The sequence below is a fragment of the Bos taurus genome, chromosome X (genome assembly GCF_002263795.3).
Source record: "Bos taurus isolate L1 Dominette 01449 registration number 42190680 breed Hereford chromosome X, ARS-UCD2.0, whole genome shotgun sequence".
In the NCBI taxonomy this organism is placed as follows: domain Eukaryota; kingdom Metazoa; phylum Chordata; class Mammalia; order Artiodactyla; family Bovidae; genus Bos; species Bos taurus.
Genome location: NC_037357.1, coordinates 80,064,443 through 80,082,148, shown reverse-complemented (window position 1 = coordinate 80,082,148; position 17,706 = coordinate 80,064,443). Strand labels below are relative to the sequence as shown.

The following is a 17,706-nucleotide window of genomic DNA, read 5'->3' as shown; positions in this document are numbered from 1 at the left end:
TGATTTTGGAGCCCTAAAAAATAAAGTCAGCCACTGTTTTCCCCATCTATTTGCCATGAAGTGATGGGACCGGATGCCTTGATCTTAGTTTTCTGTATGTTGAGCTTTAAGCCAGCTTTTTCAGTCTCCTCTATAATTTTGATCAAGAGGCTCTTTAGTTCTTCTTCACTTTCTGCCATAAGGGTGGTGCCATCTGCATTTGTGAGGTTATTGATATTTCTCCCACCAGTCTTGATTCCAGTTTGTGCTTCATCCAGCCCAGCGTTTCTCATGATGTACTCTGCATAAAAGTTAAATAAACAGGGTGACAATATATAGCCTTGACGTACTCCTTTTCTATTTGGAACCAGTCTGTTGTTCCATGTCCAGTTCTAACTGTTGCTTCCAGACCTACATACAGGTTTCTCAAGAGGAAGGTCAGGTGGTCTGGTATTCCCATCTCTTTCAGAATTTTCCAACCATATCTGGCTCTAAATTATTACTTTCCTCCAAACCATTAATTTAAAGTAGTTCAGGCATACATTTTTATTTATCCAGTATACTACCTGGCTGGAAGAATGGGCATACTTTTTCTAGATTTGTGAGGGGTAATTTTAAACCAAGCCCCTCAAAGGCCTATGGGATATATATTTTTAATCCACCTCTAATATAGGTATTATTGATCAGATATTTTTCTAATATGTTACTTTCTTTGTTTTAGTGTGGAACCATCAGAGAATCTGCAATCCTTAATGGAGAAGAATCAGTCACTGGTAGAGGAGAATGAAAAATTAAGTCGTGGTCTAAGTGAGGCTGCTGGTCAGACAGCTCAGATGTTGGAGAGGATCATTTTGGTGAGCCTCCAAGACTAAACTAGCAGTCTGGACATTTACTAGCTTTAGTTTCTGAAATATTTAATGTGTTTCTCATTATGAGAGACAAGTTACATGAAAAGAAATGGATTAGTATTGCCATATCCTCCATGGAACCCCTCCAGGGAAAATCCAACAAAGTATAATCAAACATACAGAGAAGTTAAATGAATTATACTGTGAACACCTATGCATCTACCACAAAGAAATCTTCATGAATCCCATTTTAAAATGGATTTGTTCTAAAAGAGCAGAGAGGAAAGAACCAGGTCCCTCTGTCAACTTAAGTTCTGCCTAATCATCCATAATACCAAGTAACTATCTCCTCACTAAGATTTTAGTTCCTTTCTATCTCCCTTCCCCAAATATTGTCACATTTCACATCCCATCCTAACAGCTGCCATGATGAGATGAAACATCTGGGGAATTAATTTTAGCTCCTTTTACTTATGGTCAATTTTCAATTGGTGGATCACAATGTAACTAACTACATCAATTTTGTGTCCTACTACCTGTCAGATAGTAACCTCCTGGTTCAGTTCTGGCTCTTGTCACTAACATTTTTCTACTAGTCTAAATACAGCTCAGTCACAGCTGTAAATACAGCTCTAAACACAGCTATTGCCAGCAGTGAAAATGAGTTTCCACTAAAATGTAATTGAACATCTGTAATTTATACACCTTCATGCATCAGTGTACTCCAGTCAAGGAAGGGTAAGCTGCTTAAAGATTTCCTTAAAGGGGGCCAAATCCTAGGTCCATTGTAATGTCCATTACTAGCAGAAGGGTGAAAATGGGATCTAAGGAATTTTTTATATACAGTTTTCTGTCTCCAGTGCTATATTTTATGTCTTTGAAGTAACCCTAGAAGCTGTGCTTAACATGTGAGTGTGGCTGACGTAACAGACAGTACTTGTTATTCTAGCCATGTACCCATCTGACCTTTTTAAGGTTGTTACAATGGCTGCCCAAAGGGTTTTTGTTTGATGTCTTGTCAGAACTTCATAACAAGCACAGCATTTTTGTCCTATATAAACTGCCCTTCCCAAATCTGTTGCAGCATCTAGCGTGTTACAGATACTGTGATTGAAATAAACTGAAAAGTATCAATCACCCTTTCCAAAACGTAGCTGTCTCTGCCATTTTGTCTTCTCTGCCATCATTCTTATACTTCATCTTTTTCTTGCTTTATTTTGCTAAAACTATCAGGCAAGTGGGCTTTTTGCAAACAGCAAGTAATAGCATGCCAGGAAGTATTGCTTTTTCCCCCAGTTGCAAGGTTCTCTATGGAATTAAGGCTTCACATTCCACCCCTAGCTGAGCTTCATTGCAAGCAAAAGACCCAGCTGCTTGGATGCTATTTTTAGTAGCTCATGTTGACTGAAGGGCTAATTTCTATGACTGTTAAAAGACACATTTCTAAATAACCAAAGCCCAGTAAATCCTCTATTACAGCAAATGAGGCAGCCTCTCTACCTAGGTTTTAATCCATTAAGAGTAGAAGAGAGGGCTTAATTAGGTGAAGCTATCAGACACTGCCACTGATGATCTCTTGGATCTTTGTTGCAGACAGAACAAGCAAATGAAAAAATGAATGCCAAGCTAGAAGAGCTCAGGAAGCATGCAGCGTAAGTTTCCTCCCAGATGTTTGTTAGTGACCTGTACCACCTTAGTGCATAACCATGGACTCGCTGGCCTTTGATTAACCCTTGGGTTCCTTTGCTTAAATTTTCAGCTGCAAAGTGGATCTTCAAAAGCTAGTGGAGACTTTGGAAGACCAGGAATTAAAAGAAAATGTTGAGATAATTCGTAACCTGCAGCAAGTGATTACCCAGCTATCGGTAAGCTAAGTAAGGGTAGTGTAAATAGGCATATTGCTTTCGTTTGCTGTTCTTGATGCTTATAAACCCATCTAACCCTGTACTTTTTGCTGAAACAACTCGATTGTGAGCTGTTGAGGACAAAGATCATGGATCATTGGATACAATCTGAATATTGAATTAGTTAAAACACTCATAGATCACATGTGCAATGGAACATTATTATTTCAGTATTCTAATCACACACTGGAAACAGCAACACAAGGGTGCAAAATTGCCTGGGTAGCTCAAGCAGCAGTCATTGATTTGCTGTCCTTTCAGTGTAGGCTAACTTAATAAGAGGCCTTATACCATACCCATATTTTAAATAAGCAGAATTCTGACCCATAGTGTAGAGCCTCCAGGGAATACCATAGCTCTCTTTTATAACCAGTAATAAATTAGTTTGACTGATAATTCTGCTATAAGTTCCCATTTCTATTTATTTTTAGAACTATTATAGTAGTTGTGGGTGGGTTTTATTGGGACGGAGGTTGTTGTTTTTTCCAGATGACAAATTCTTACAGTCCTACCATCCTAAAAACCTCTTATTTTGATGTTCCTTCTCTTAGTCCTTAGGCATAAATACTTTTTTTAAAAGTCAAAATCATATTATGTTCAGGGTCATGGTTGGTAAAAGATTAGGGTTTGTTTTATTCCATCTGTACTTTCTTGATTTTAATTATGAAGCAGTAATGTGTATGTAAATACCTGCTAGATATTCATAGCTCTGAAACAGAGGTTTTAATTTTACCAGAACAGTGATTCTCTACCCTGGGTCTTGCCCTGTGATGTTGTAGAGTTGTCAACAGAGTATCATAAAATCATCCAGACCTCTATTTTACTCTTAAAGAGTCAGTGAAAAAAATACCATACAATATTGTAGAGGGAATGTTTAGGATGGCCAGTTCAAGAGATTAAATGAGTAAACTACCAAAAGACTAGAAAGCAGTGTTTTAGAATAAGTAGTACTATATAAAATTATAACAGGTAGTCCAAGATGACAGTTCATTTATCCAACAAACAGGCCATAGTATTTGAGAATCTGAGTTCCAGGGCCAGAAAAACCCTGGTTTGAAGCCCATTCTGCCACTCACCAGCTGTGTAACCTTGCTAGGTACTGCATTAATATCAAAAGAAAATAATTCAAATGACTTAAGTCAAGATTAAAGACATTATTCAGCTGATGTACTCAGGGATCTCCTGAACTCCAAATAACTCCCTGAGTTGAAATATGATTGGAGTTTCATAGGATAAGAAGATAGGGATGTGTATCTTTGTGGTTTGGCTCAGGTGGCAGTTTTTGTTGTTAATTGCTGTGGATCTTTTAATTGGAGGATGCTCTGGTTTTCATGCTTCTTGCTCAAGAATTTTGATGCAATCCCATGCTGCTGATTATCTAATTATTTTCAAGAATTGTTCTTGCAAGTCTTGTTTTTTGTCAGTTGGTCAAGGATGACAGGTGGGAGAGATGGCAAAAAAGGGAGAAAGGAAAAGGAGGCAAGGAAAACTAGGAACCTTCTCTCGTGTCTGTTTTAACCCTTTTACATCAGCAATATGAGCAAAGAGTGATGGGAGCCCAACGGAAGGGGTGATTAACTGCCTAGAAAATTCAGGAAGAAGAAACCTGGTCCTAAACAATGAGTAGGAGTTTGCCACACAGAGAAAGGGGAAAGGATGATCTATAGAGAGGAAAAGGTACTTGCAAAAGCAGAGGTATAAATGTTTAGAACATGATAAGAACATCATTGTGTCTGAAGATAGAGTGCAGGCTAGAGAATGACTATCACAAGGTTCAATTTCACCATCTGAATAGAGGTGAAGCATCTTATGTATGAAAACTTTGTGAGAGACTGCCTCAGAATTCAGATAGTCAAGGCTGCAGAACCCTGCTGGAGCCAAAACTTATTAAGATCAGAAAAGAGTGATCTAGGGCACCTTTGTTCATAGCCACTACACTGATCTCAAAGGATTCTACATCATCTTATTTCTGGGTCTTTGGGTCACATGGGAAAGATGAAGAAGGAAATCAATGGAACAAAGTTAACAAAATAATAGAAGTCATATCCTCAGTGAAGATCTGGCAGCATGACTGGTGCCTGGCATGCCTATGGAGGAAGTTGCTAGTGGTGGCTGGCTCAGAGGAACTCTAGAGAATTGCAGTGTCCGCCACTAAAAATCACTCGGCACACACAGCAAGAGGGTGCTAAAGATTGCCACAAGCTGATAAAGTCCCTGGCTTCCATCCACTGTCACCATTAGGTAGAATAACCCTTTTACTCAGGGCTCCTGCTGGACTTTTGAATCAGAGTTTTCTGTGTCTATTGTTTGGAGACCCTCCTAGCTACATATTTTTTTTGGAAATACACAACAATGTATCCTGTGACTTTTATTAAGACTCACTACAGTGAAAGCAAAATGTTTCAAATGTAAATGCTTGTGCCCTTCATTTTGGATTAAAACTATTTTTATTTTAAGTGACGGGCGAACACCCCCTTTTCAGTTATGAGGCAGTCATTGTTCCTGGACCTTTCTCCTGGGGTTTTAAGTGCTAAACTGTACTATTTCTTCCTTTAAAATATAATTCAAGCAAACCTCCTATAACAGTTACCTGTGAGGAAATTCATGCAGTCCTTTCAGTTCCCACAAAATCGAATTATTTTTTTGTTTTTAACCCCTCCTTCAAGACCAGTTCCATAAAAAGATTTTTGCATGCCAGTAATGCTATTGCCTACAGCCTGTAAGCACAAACTTCATTTTGGTGGGTATTGCTGGTTAATGTAACTCAATGTACCATGGCCTTGTTCACTTGACCACCACCTTCAGCAAATATATGTCTTTTTATTACAAGAGGTTCATAGTAGCCTTAAAAAGGGGGAAGAAAGAGGCTATTAGATTGAAATAAATCCTATTGTTATATATTTACATTTAGGATTATAAAGACAGAATCCTGACGTGTTCACATAGAACGTCGCCAAAGCTTAAACCTTAGCATTGAAATTTTATTGGGCCAAAAGGTAAACTCAAAGTAACGACATGTCTTCTTCAGGGCATGTTGAATCAGATCTACCCTGATCCTGACCTCTGGAAAGTCCTAGAAAAAGTCTCCAAAAGCCAGTGTCATAGGTCCTATTAATCTAGGATAGGCCTATAACTAGTCCTTTTACTGAGACTTACTGGGAGGGAGAGTCCCTTGGACTACAAGGAGATCCAACCAGTCCATTCTAAAGGAGATCAGCCCTGGATGTTCTTTGGAAGGAATGATGCTAAAGCTGAAACTCCAGTATTTTGGCCACCTCATGCGAAGAGTTGATTCATTGGAAAAGCCTCTGATGCTGGGAGGGATTGGGGGCAGGAGGACAAGGGGACGACAGAGGATGAGATGGCTGGATGGCATCACCGACTTGATGGATGTGAATCTGAGTGAACTCCAGGAGTTGGTGATAGACAGGGAGGCCTGCCGTGCTGTGATTCATGGGGTTGCAAAGAATCAGACACGACTGAGCAACTGAACTGAACTCAACTGAATTGGGAGGGAGAAAAGGTAACCATTAACCTATAGTATTTTGAAGTGTTCTGTTTTTAAAGAAGAGTTCAGTATGTCCTAGCCTTGGAGAATCACCAGTACTGTAAATCATAATAAGAAAGGATGTGAGAACACTGGGTCTTCCTTTGAATTCTCTTTGAGTCTCACTGATTAGGAATTTCTGGGCAGAATAAGGGAAATGCTTTACAAACAGCATTTACTAAGGGCCTCTTTTTTTCTTCTTTTTTTGGCCACACTGTGTGACATAGCAGGATCTTAGTTCCCCAACCAGGGATCAAACTTGTGCCCCCCGCACTGGGAGCATGGAGTCTTAACCACTGGATCTCCAGGGAAGTCCCACTAAGGGCTTCTTTCACTCCTTGCCTTAAAAGTAATAAGATTCATGTTTCAGTAACTATGTAATGTTTCACTGGGCTGATGCAGAGACTCCCTGTGCTAACCGTAAATTTTCTCCTTGCTATTGAGCAATAGCTCTTTTACCTATGACCTTAATCATATGACATCTTGAAAATAATCCTTTCTTCCCAGAACTTTGCAGAATCACTTAAACAGAAGTGATAATTCTTATGTTTCAATGCCAAATAAAACCTAAATTCCAGTGGGGAAAACAAAGCTTGCTCATATGATAGCCTGTAAACAAATTTGTCCTAATAAGTGGCTTTAGGTTTCCCTTTTAGGTGGTTGTTATTCTACTGCCCCCAAAAGTATTGTGCCCTTCTCTGAGAGGGTTCAATGCTACCCTTTCCCTTCAAGTAACCACTACCTGGAGTAACTTAACTGCATATGATTTGTTCCTATGCATATGAGAGACAGAATCTCAAGTATGTTTGTCTGACTTCATGAGCACATTTTTCTGGGACATTTATTTCCTTGTAGAGTGGGATCTTGCTGCCTTGACTGGCTATAAAATAAAAATCAAAAATAATCCTTCATCATATTCACTTTTCTGCTGCATTGCCTTTATTTGCTATGTCTGATCTTAGGATGCTGTGTCCTTAAGAACTGACTAGACCTGTACATTACAGAGGTAGACTTAGTGGTGAAAAACATAAAAAGAAAGGGTAGTGTCTATAAAGTGGATTAAACTTTGGCCTGTTTGAATGACTGTTTCACTCTAGTTCAGTGACCTCTGGCAGAGCAGGAGAGGTGCAATAAATGTCAGTTGCTACATGACCTTATTTTTACAAAGACCACACAATTGACCTTTACAAAGAGACAGATTCTTGAGAGTTGGGAAGTGGAAACATGTGGGGGAGGGTATATGTGACTACAAAATTGGTCCAATACCTTAAATGATCTCTATATACACTTGAAAACAACTAAATAACCCATATAAAACCCACTAGTAAGCTCCTAAACTGAGACATCCCTTGTCATTGCAGGATGAAACTGTTGCTTGCATGACTGCAGCCATTGATACTGCAGTAGAACCAGAAACAGTAAGTAATTGGCCCTTTGTGTAGAACCAGGAGATTTAACTGTGCCATTTCTTATAATTTATCAGTCAGCTGAGAAGAGAATCCCTGATTGTTACCATCCTCTATAGAATGCCCTGGAAATTTAGAACTCTTGAGTATAAATCTAAGCTAAGTATAAAATCCCTAAATTGGATAGGATCTGTCTCTAGTAGTATAACTGGTAATGGGTGACAGGGCTTCTCAGGGATGCCGCTTTTTATATTTGCAGTCTGGCATACTGATTTCTTGTTAGTAATTTTTTTTTCTTGTATTCTGTATCAACTGTCTAGCACATTAAGACAATGAAGGAAACAAACTAGGAAATTATGGCAAAATCAAAAAAGCATTAGAAAAGAAATGGAAGAGAATTTTTTCTCAGCATACTTTTCTATAGATGCAGTGGTTAGGGGCTAAAAGAACCAAAGAAAATATTTTGAGCATTCAAGTCGCAAGAATAGATCAAATGTATTAGAAATTGGCTGATGGTTATAGAGCAAAGTCAAAATAAAAGGCTGGACAATGGTTTGCTTGAGACAGCTTTTTCCCCCTAAAACAAAAATATATTGGTACTTTTTTTATATTCTGAAAGAAGAAAGATAGAAGATAAATCAGGTGCCAGAGGTCAGCTTTAAGAATAAATGAAACCTCTTCTCCATTTCCACCATTACAAAGTGCCATTTCCAGAGCCCTCTCTCCTCTAAGGACTCCTTAGAATAAGGTGAAAGTAAGAAATGTTGGCCAGACCTATAAAGAAAAGAGCAAGAAACTTGGTTCATTCTAAAAGTCAGTCATAGGATATAAAAAATAAGGTGCTTGTGAGAGCAGGGAAATGGGTTGCTCAATTTATTTCTGATGTTTAAAGCAAATGTATGAGAAGCCAGTTTTAAAAGAACAGAGGGACTGATAATGGAGAAGTGGCTGTGAGACTTGATGAAACAGTGCCTAAGAACTCCAGTTGCTTATTTCTCTTACAAATCATTATCCTGATCTTTTCCAGCAAGAGGCCGACAGTCCAGACAGCAGCAGGTCTTCTGATGCTTTCACCACTCAGCATGCTCTACGTCAAGCTCAGATGTCTAAGGAGCTGGTTGAGTTAAATAAAGCCCTTGCACTGAAAGAGGCCTTAGCCAAGAAGATGACTCAGAATGACAACCAACTACAGCCCATCCATTTCCAGTACCAGGTTAAATATTTACTAGGGCACATGATATTCATGTCGATCATCTTTCTTTAGTTATACGGGAAGAAAACAGACACACCGTTTTTGATGATGATAAGGCAACATAAAATGCACAATATGACTGGAGTTGTACTGTTGGTTAAACACAGAAGGGTACATTCAGGATAAAGAAACTGTAATTTTCTTTCATTTAATCTAATACCTTACTTATACAACAGGTATTTAGTAAATAGATAATGTTATAATAAATGTGGTCTTTACTTGTAGAGAATTGTTCTAATAACTATGCTGGGATTCTAAGGAAGGTACATCTCAGTAGATGGTCTGGGTTCTAGAGAGAATTATGAGGACACTGGTAATGGATGTCCCATGACCTGGCAAATGGGTAAACTGCCTTTCCTGATGTTAGTCCTCAGTGGTTCTTGCCAATTAAAATCAGGTCTTTACTTAAAGACAAGTCTTGGGCTCATAGGTTGTCCACAAGGTTACCCTTGCTCCAGACCTTATTTTCCCATGTAGCCCAGTGTTTCCCATCCACAAAGGGATGTCAGCAGAACTGGAAGGGGAGAGGATGGACTGTTTTCCTATTCAGACCCCCAAAGTCCTATATGTTGTTCTCAAGAAATCCCTATATTATACATTTCTACCACCAGCTCCCGTAAATTTTCAAAATGAAATTAAGTAAAGTGTTTCTCCTAAGTAATTTTCACCACTTTTTTTTTCTATAGAGTAGAAGTTGCTTCCAAAATAATAGCCAAGTTGCCAGTAGAGGTTGTGTTTCCATTTTGTTATCACAGTCTTAACATTTTTAAAACTTATTTTTTATGTCACACAAGAGCATGTATATCATTTTTACAGGTCAAATAATACAATACTCAGAAAAATAAAAGCAAACTACCTTCTCTCCTATTCCCTAGGCTTATACTTTAAGTTTTTAAAGCTGTTTCCTCTGACATTTACCTCCAGATTTCTAGATAAGAGTTGGTAGTATAGTTGTTAATTTAAAATTTTTATACATTATCAATTGACTTCCCACTATGGAAGATGGGAATATTAGCTCTCGTATACATTCCCCCATGCACATTGCCTCACCTGTATCTTTCAAAATGGCTGTATCACAGATTTTGATTAAATGAATAGTTACTGTTTAAATTTTATGATTACATAAGTTTTATAGCTGAGCCACAGAGTATAATGTGATTCCATTTTCTTTCTTGTACAGTCTTTTGCATTTCCTGAAGCTAATAAACTCATTTTGGGGAGTTTCCTGGCAGTCCAGTAGCTAGCAGTGGGGGCTTCCATGGCTATGGGCCCAGGTTCAATCCCTGGTCAGGGAAATAAGATCCCATAAGCCGAGCAGTGCAACTAATAATGATAATCTCATTTTTTCATTTACTTAGTCTTCTGTGTACCAGTCAATAATTTATCACCGAGGACTTCCCTGGTGGTCCAGTGGTTAAAAATCCGCCTGCCAATACAGAGAACATGGGTTTGATCCCTAGTCTGGGGAGACCCCACATGTCGCAGAGCAACTAAACCTGAGTGCCACAACTACTGAGCCCATACAGCTAGAGCTCATTCTCTGCAACAAGAGATGTCACTGCAATGAGAAGCCTGTGCACCACAACAAAGAATAGCCCTGGCTCGCCACAACTAGAGAAAGCCTTTGCACAGCAACAAAGACCTAACATAGCCAAAATAAATACAATTTAGAAAAAAATAATTTATCTTCAGAACTTCCCTTGTGGTCCAGTGGCTAAGCCTCTGTGCTCCCAATGAAAGGGCCCAGGTTCAATCCCTGGTCAGGAAACTAGATCCCACATGTTGCAACTAAGACTTTGCATGCCTTAACTAAAGATCAGAGATCCTTTGTGCCACAACTGAGACCCAGCGCAGCTAAAGAAAGAAACAAAAATAATGTAAAAGATAACTTCTTAACAGAATTATAAAGCTCCTCTCAGTAGAACAAATGTATCAGGTAGTTTATCAGTCCATTTCTTTCTTGAAGACAACCCTCCTATCTTCTGTCTTGGTTTGTTTTCTCTAGGCCTACTGCCCAGCCATCAGCCTGGGACCATTGTTTACTAGGAGCAGTGCTTTACTGCTCATCTCTGTGTTGAAACCGATTCGATGTCTTCCTCATTCTTGGGCTACCTCTTTGTGCTGGTGGAGTACAACACAAATAGCTTTCTGAGAAAGTGTACATGAAAGGAAAATGTTTTAAACCATTCACTGCATGCCTGAAAATAGCTTTTTGTTTGTTGTGGTGGAAATGATAGTGCTGTTTCTTACATTTGTTAATTTGTCTGGGTTTAGAATTCTGCAGTGGGAATTGTTTTTCTTCAGAATCCTGAAAGATTTGCTCCATTATATTTCCAGTGCTGTTGATTAGAAATCCATTATAATTCTTGATACTTTTTTTGTGGGGAGGAGGGCACACCTAACAGCTTTTGGGATCTTAATTCCCATGTCAGGGATTAAACCCACAGCCCCCCTACATTGGAAGCATGGATTCTTAACCAGTGGACTGCCAGGGAAGACCCCTGATTCTTTTTATTTGACCTGTATATTCCTCTCCTCTGGCAACTTTCAGGATCTTTTCTTTGTCCCCAGGTATTCTTGAATTTCACAATGATGTGCCTTAGTGTGTATCTCTTCTCCCATATTGTGCTTTGTGCTTCGTGAGTCCCTTCAATCTAGAAATTTGTATTCTTCTCTAGTGGGAAGTTTTCTTGTATTATTTCTTTAATAATGCCCATCACTATTTTCTGTTTTCTCTTTTCTTGCACTCCTCTTAGCCAGATATTGGATCTCTGAGATTTAGTCTCTGCTTTTCTTATCTCCTCCCTCGTATTTTCTATTTCTTTGTCTTTTTATTCCACTCTCTGGGAGATTTCCTTCCACTCCTGGTAAATGTTTTTATTTGCCTATTTCTAAGATTTTTAAAAATCCTCTAATTGTTCCTTTTTATAACCTCTTCTTTTTTTTTCATGGATCCAGTACTCATCTTTAAGGATAGAAATTAAATTTTGTTGAACTTCTCTTCTTCTTCCTGCCTTGCCTCTGTTTCATTCAAATTCCTTTTTTTAGTGTATTTGATTTGGTCTTTCTCTAGTGTAAGACGTTTCCTTCAAATTTCCAGTGATTTGTGGTTATCCGTTGATATTTAAGAGTGAGACACTAATAGCCAATAGGAGAAGCCACCACAATGAGAAGCCTGTGTACTGCAACAAAGAATAGCCTCCACTCACTGCAATTAGAGACAGCCTGCATGTAGCAAAGAAGACCCAGCACAGCCATAAGTAAATAATTAGCCAATAAGAAGTTCTTTATGCATAGGTTTCTCTGGGCTGGTCAGTTACCAATAAAGAAATCTTTCATTCTCCTGCCTAGAGTTGTGTGGGGAGAATAGCAATATGCCCTATTTCTGGTAACTCAGAGCAAATAGGAGAGTTGAAGTCTCTCTGGTTATATACAGACTTCTTATTTAATCCCCTATCAATAGTGTGTTAATTTATCCCCGTCTTTTGTTGTGTCTGCTGCCTATGAGTTCAGCCTGTCAGGTTCAGCTTCTCCCGAGAGGAAAGCTTTGCTCCTCTTTGTGGTTCTGATACAAATTGGTTTGTTTCTTCTTGACATTTGTCCTATGGGAGTCATAGTTTAACTTTTTAAATTTACTCTACTAAGTCAGTTACCACTTACACAATTCTTTTCCTCTTCCAAAAAAGTTTGTTTAATTTCTTGACTGCTCTCTTCATCCTTGTTGATTTATATCCTTTGGGGAGGTCATTTTAGTAGGTTTTCAAGAGAGGGCAAGTTAAATACATAGCTCAATCCTCCATATTAACAGGACATACAATGCACACTTTTTTAGGTCAAATGTATTTTGGCCTTTTCAGGATAAACAAAGGATTAATGATAAGGTTGAGAAATTATTCCTCTCTTGTACTTTTGCCTAGAAGCTCAGGAACATATGTTTCCTCAGTGTACTTCTGATCCTATGATGGGTGCTGGTAATGAGCTAGAGCTATAGGTGTAGCAAGATAACGTATCCGTTTTTTCCCCTTGGAATCAAATATGCTTGAGCTTCCAAACTTTAAAGTTAAAAGGAAATAAATTCTTAGTGTTAACTGTACCTTTTAATCACATGTAAATGTCTTCTAAGAAATAAAGGTAGTTCTTTGTTCTAAACAATATTTTCCTATCACTGTGAGGAATTTCTATAGAAAAAAATTAATATCTATTTATTTATTTGCCTCACCAGGTCTTAGTTGTGATATGTGGGATCTTTGATCTTTGTTGCAGTTCACAGGATCTTTAGTTGCGGCATGTGGGATCTAGTTCCCTGGCCAGGGATGGATCCTGGGCCCCCTGCATTGGGAGAATGAAGCCTTAGCCACTGGACCACTAGGGAAGTCCTGCTATAGAAAAATTTGAGGAGATATAAGTGCTGGTTAGTGCAGATTACCATGAATTATAATAGCACAGTAGTCAACGATTTTAATTATTTCCCTTGTAGAGCCAGTGAGATAATGATTGACTGAATGTGGCATATATAATGAAGAGATACTGTTTTTTTACCCATCCAATTAATAAAAATTTTGAAATGTAGCAATATCAAGTGTTGACAAGGGTGCAGGGAAACAAGTACTCTCATACATAGCTAGTTAGAGTGTCAATTGGAATAACCACTTTGGTGGACAATTTGTATCTATTAAAATTGGAAATGTGTACCCCCATGAACCTGTAATTCCACTTGTCTCTACCCTAGAAGAGGCTTACACATGTGCACAGAAGGCATGTACAAGAATGTTTCATTATGGCAAAAAAGAAAAAGACTGAGACAATGAGATCTGTATGCACTGATATAAATAAATCTCTAAGACCAAGTTCTTTTTTAAAAAAGGCAAGTTGCAAAATGTTATCTATGTATAATGTGACTCTATCTTTAACATATTTTAGTAGGTATCTCGGAGAAGGCAATGGCAACCCACTCCAGTACTCTTGCCTGGAAAATCCCATGGACAGTGGAGCCTGGTAGGCTGAAGTCCATGGGGTCGCGAAGAGTCGGACACGACTGAGCGACTTCCCTTTCACTTTTCACTTTCACACATTGGAGAAGGAAATGGCAACCCTCTCCAGTGTTCTTGCCTGGAGAATCCCAGGGACAGGGGAGCCTGGTGGGCTGCCATCTATGGGGTTGCACAGAGTCAGACACGACTGAAGCGACTTAGCAGCAGCAGCAGCAGTAGGTATCTACATACATGTACATATATGCATGTGTATGTATATATATTATTTTCAAATCTATTTACATATATGTTCTAGGCATTTGCCACAACATATTTAATAAATAAATGCACACACTTCCATGTAAATGTCTAGAATATGTACATGTCCAGATACATAGTATGTAAATGTCTAGGAAGAAGTGTCTGGAAGATCTGGACCAAGCTGATGACAATGGTTACTTCTGGAGAGAGGTCTGGAATTTTGGCAGGGGTGGGGCAGTCAAGGGAACTTGCCCTTTATATGTATTATCTGGATTATTTTTTGTAAGAATGTTTTCATGTGTTACTTCTGTAAGTACACACACATACATTATTGTCAGTTTAAATATACAGGGTATTTAAAGCAGTGAGATTGGTTTTCATTGTTCATATTACCCTTGATCTTAGCCAAAAGACCAAGAAGCGATCATTGTTCATATTGAAATGACTAAAAGTGTATTTCTTGAAAAATAGCTCTTGCCTATTTAGATACGGCCCTAACTAACCTGCCCTTGCTTCTTTGTCTCATTTCAATACTGGTCGAAGGCCTTTATATAATCTTCTTGGATACTAACCACTCATTCAGCCAGTTTCCTGTGAGAGCAGAAAGGAATCTATTCATTGAGTTTTCCCAATCTTGGAAGAGCTACCAAACTTTCATTTCTAGAATTTGTTCTCTAAATGCATGCAGAACTGCAGTTGCTGTTACATGCATACATTTGAAAGTTCTAGATACAAGAACGTGCAGCTCTTTACAGTTTACAAAATTTTTACTTTTTTGTCTTATTTGATCTTCCCAACAACCTGTGAGGTAGATAGTGTTGTTAATTGTTTACATAGATGAGACCACCCCCAGGTTCAGCAGTTCACCAGGAGGAATCACAGGACTCAAGTATAGTCATACTCACAGCTAAGGTTTATTATAGTGGAAGTACACAAAACAAAATCAGCAAAGGGAAAAAGCACGTGGGGCAAAGTCTGTAGGAAACTGAGTGCTTCCAAGAGTCTTCTTCCAATGGAGTCACATGGTATGTACTTAATTCCTCCAGCAATGGGTTTTAACAATGTGTGAAATGTTGTCTATCAGGGAAGCTCCCATGAGCCTAGGAATCCAGGATTGTTAGCAGGGTTAATCCATGTAGGCATTCTCTCCCTAGCACATATGAAAATTCTAGACTCCCAGAAGGAAAGCAGTGTGCTCAGGGTAAGTCATATTGCTTGCACAGTCCAGGCATAATGAGCCACTCTTAACAGTTAGGAAACTGTGGGAATCCTACCAAAATCCAAGTTCCCAGATTTGAGCCTAGGTCCAACTTGCAAGCAGATCTGTTTTTAGGACTGATAAGTCTTAGACCTGCCATGTTAGCTCTTTTTTACATAGAAACTAAGGCTAAAAGAGATGAAATGGCTTTCCTTAAGTTATTTACATAGAGTATGCTGGACTCAAGGTTCAAATCTAGGCCTTTGGATTCCAAGTTGGTACTTTTCCCACTACATAACTTTAATCTCCATCAAATCAAGTAGAAATGTTTTTAGTGTTCAACTGAAGTGGTAGAAATTGAATGCGTAGTTCCTTAAGATGTGAAATGTTGAAGTGATTTTCTTCCTTTACCTTGTAATGCTTTCTTTCTCTCAACCTATAACATTTCTAGGATAACATAAAAAATCTAGAATTGGAAGTCATCAATTTGCAAAAGGAAAAAGAAGAATTGGTTCTTGAACTTCAAACAGCAAAGAAGGATGTCAACCAAGCCAAGTAAGAATATAGTCAATAAATACTATTTCACGTTCCTAACTGTGTGTGAAGAGCTGTAGAGGAAATAGAAAAGTAAAAGAGCCATTTCCTGCCCTTAGAGGATTTAAACCTAATTATGGAGAGGAGACCTAAAACGAAATAAAGTTAAAGGAATTGAGATTTTAAATATCATTTCATGGTGACAGTAAAAGAATACCATAACACAGCATGTGATTAGTAGCCAAATAAATTTCTTAGGCAGTAATCACTTTAAGAGTTCAGAGGCAGAAGATATCAGTTCAGGGTGGCATAATCAAGGAAGGCTTTAAAAGAAGTTAGCATTTGAGCTAGATTTTGAAAGATTATCAGACCTACCAGACCAGCAGTTTCTTGGTCCCTGTGCTAATGGTAAATTAGCTTCTGAATAGAATTAATATTCAGGCTAGTAAATGAAAACAATCTAGCCATCCCTTAAGAATATAGTCAGAATATAGTCAGTTAAGAATAAAGCCAAGACAAATCACCGGAATATCCCACTGTCCCTTAGACCTTTGCCTTATTGGCTATTCTACCTTCTTTTTACTCAGTGATTCTATTTCTCTATAGTATCCAAAATTCATGTTCTTAGAAGTTATGTTGAATGTTTGCTTTCTATCTCAGGCTTATGTAACAATCATCAGAATAATTCCTTATAACTAAAGTGAAGTGAAATGCTTTTAAAGAACCATCCTTTTAACACAAAGTGGCGGTGGCGCGGGGCCGGCGGGGAGTAGTATTGAGACAACTGCATAGTTATATACTCAAAAAATTTCCTTTACTCTTTGTATTAAGCTCTAATTTTTGAGACAGTTTTAGTTTTGGGGGTAGTATTCATTTTTTTTAATGTCTATTTATTTATTTATTTTTGGCTGTGCCAGGTCTTTGTTGCTGTGCACAGGCTTTCCCTAATTGCAGCGAGTGGGGAGTACTCTCTAGCTGCAGTGCCCGGACTTCTTTTGTTACAGAGCACAGGCTCTAGGATGTGCGGGCTTTGGTAGTTGTGGCAAGTGGGCTCAGTGGTTGTGGGGCACGGGCTTGGTAGCCCCAAGGCATGTGGAATCTTCCAAGACCAGGAATTGAACCCTGGTCCTGGCATTGGCAGGCAGATTCTTATCCACTGAACTACCAGGGAAATCCAGTCTTCCTTATTTAAGATGGCTATATGACTGGTCACCTATATTATATATATCAAGGGTATAAACCTGAAAGTCTAATATTATGTCTTTTGAAATCAGACTTTGCTCCTGCTAGTCCTCATTCCTACAAAATCTGTGTTTAGGTTGAGTGAGCGCCGCCGGAAACGTCTCCAGGAGCTAGAGGGTCAAATAGCTGATCTGAAGAAGAAACTGAATGAACAGTCTAAACTTCTGAAGCTGAAAGAATCCACAGAGCATACCGTCTCCAAACTGAACCAGGAAATACGAGTAATAAACTCTCATCCTTGCATTTACCCTGTAGAAACTTAACAACCATAGGTGTTCTATTAGAATTATACTACAAAGGTGTTTTCAAGTGAGTAAGTAGCTTGAATCTCCGCAAATGTCGTTTTTGTAAGGACATTGTGATAGTAGTCATCTATAATTTGAATAACAAAACTCAGTTTTGACATTCAGAATTTTAATGTTAGATTCTCTGAAACCAAAGGGCAAGGATACCTTAATATTTAGTGGTGATATTTTGACCACTTTCCATGCTCATGTGGAATAATTCTGCAAAGTGATTACAAAATGACTGACACCTAGAGAGAATTTTCGGTCACTGATGTTTG

General features: G+C 38.5%; 1 protein-coding gene across 6 annotated transcripts in view; it reads left to right on the top strand.

The window, feature by feature from the left end:
* The window catches only part of KIF4A (kinesin family member 4A), a 130,190-nt gene that overhangs the window by 71,203 nt on the left and 41,281 nt on the right, over positions 1-17,706 (top strand). For all 6 annotated transcript variants that reach the window (XM_024988141.2, XM_005228029.5, XM_024988138.2 and 3 more), the window contains 7 exons: positions 701-833; positions 2,421-2,479; positions 2,587-2,692; positions 7,640-7,696; positions 8,712-8,897; positions 15,817-15,920; positions 17,218-17,362. In XM_024988141.2, the coding sequence (XP_024843909.1) occupies positions 701-833; positions 2,421-2,479; positions 2,587-2,692; positions 7,640-7,696; positions 8,712-8,897; positions 15,817-15,920; positions 17,218-17,362 (790 nt within the window). The remainder of the gene's footprint in view (positions 1-700; positions 834-2,420; positions 2,480-2,586; positions 2,693-7,639; positions 7,697-8,711; positions 8,898-15,816; positions 15,921-17,217; positions 17,363-17,706) is intronic.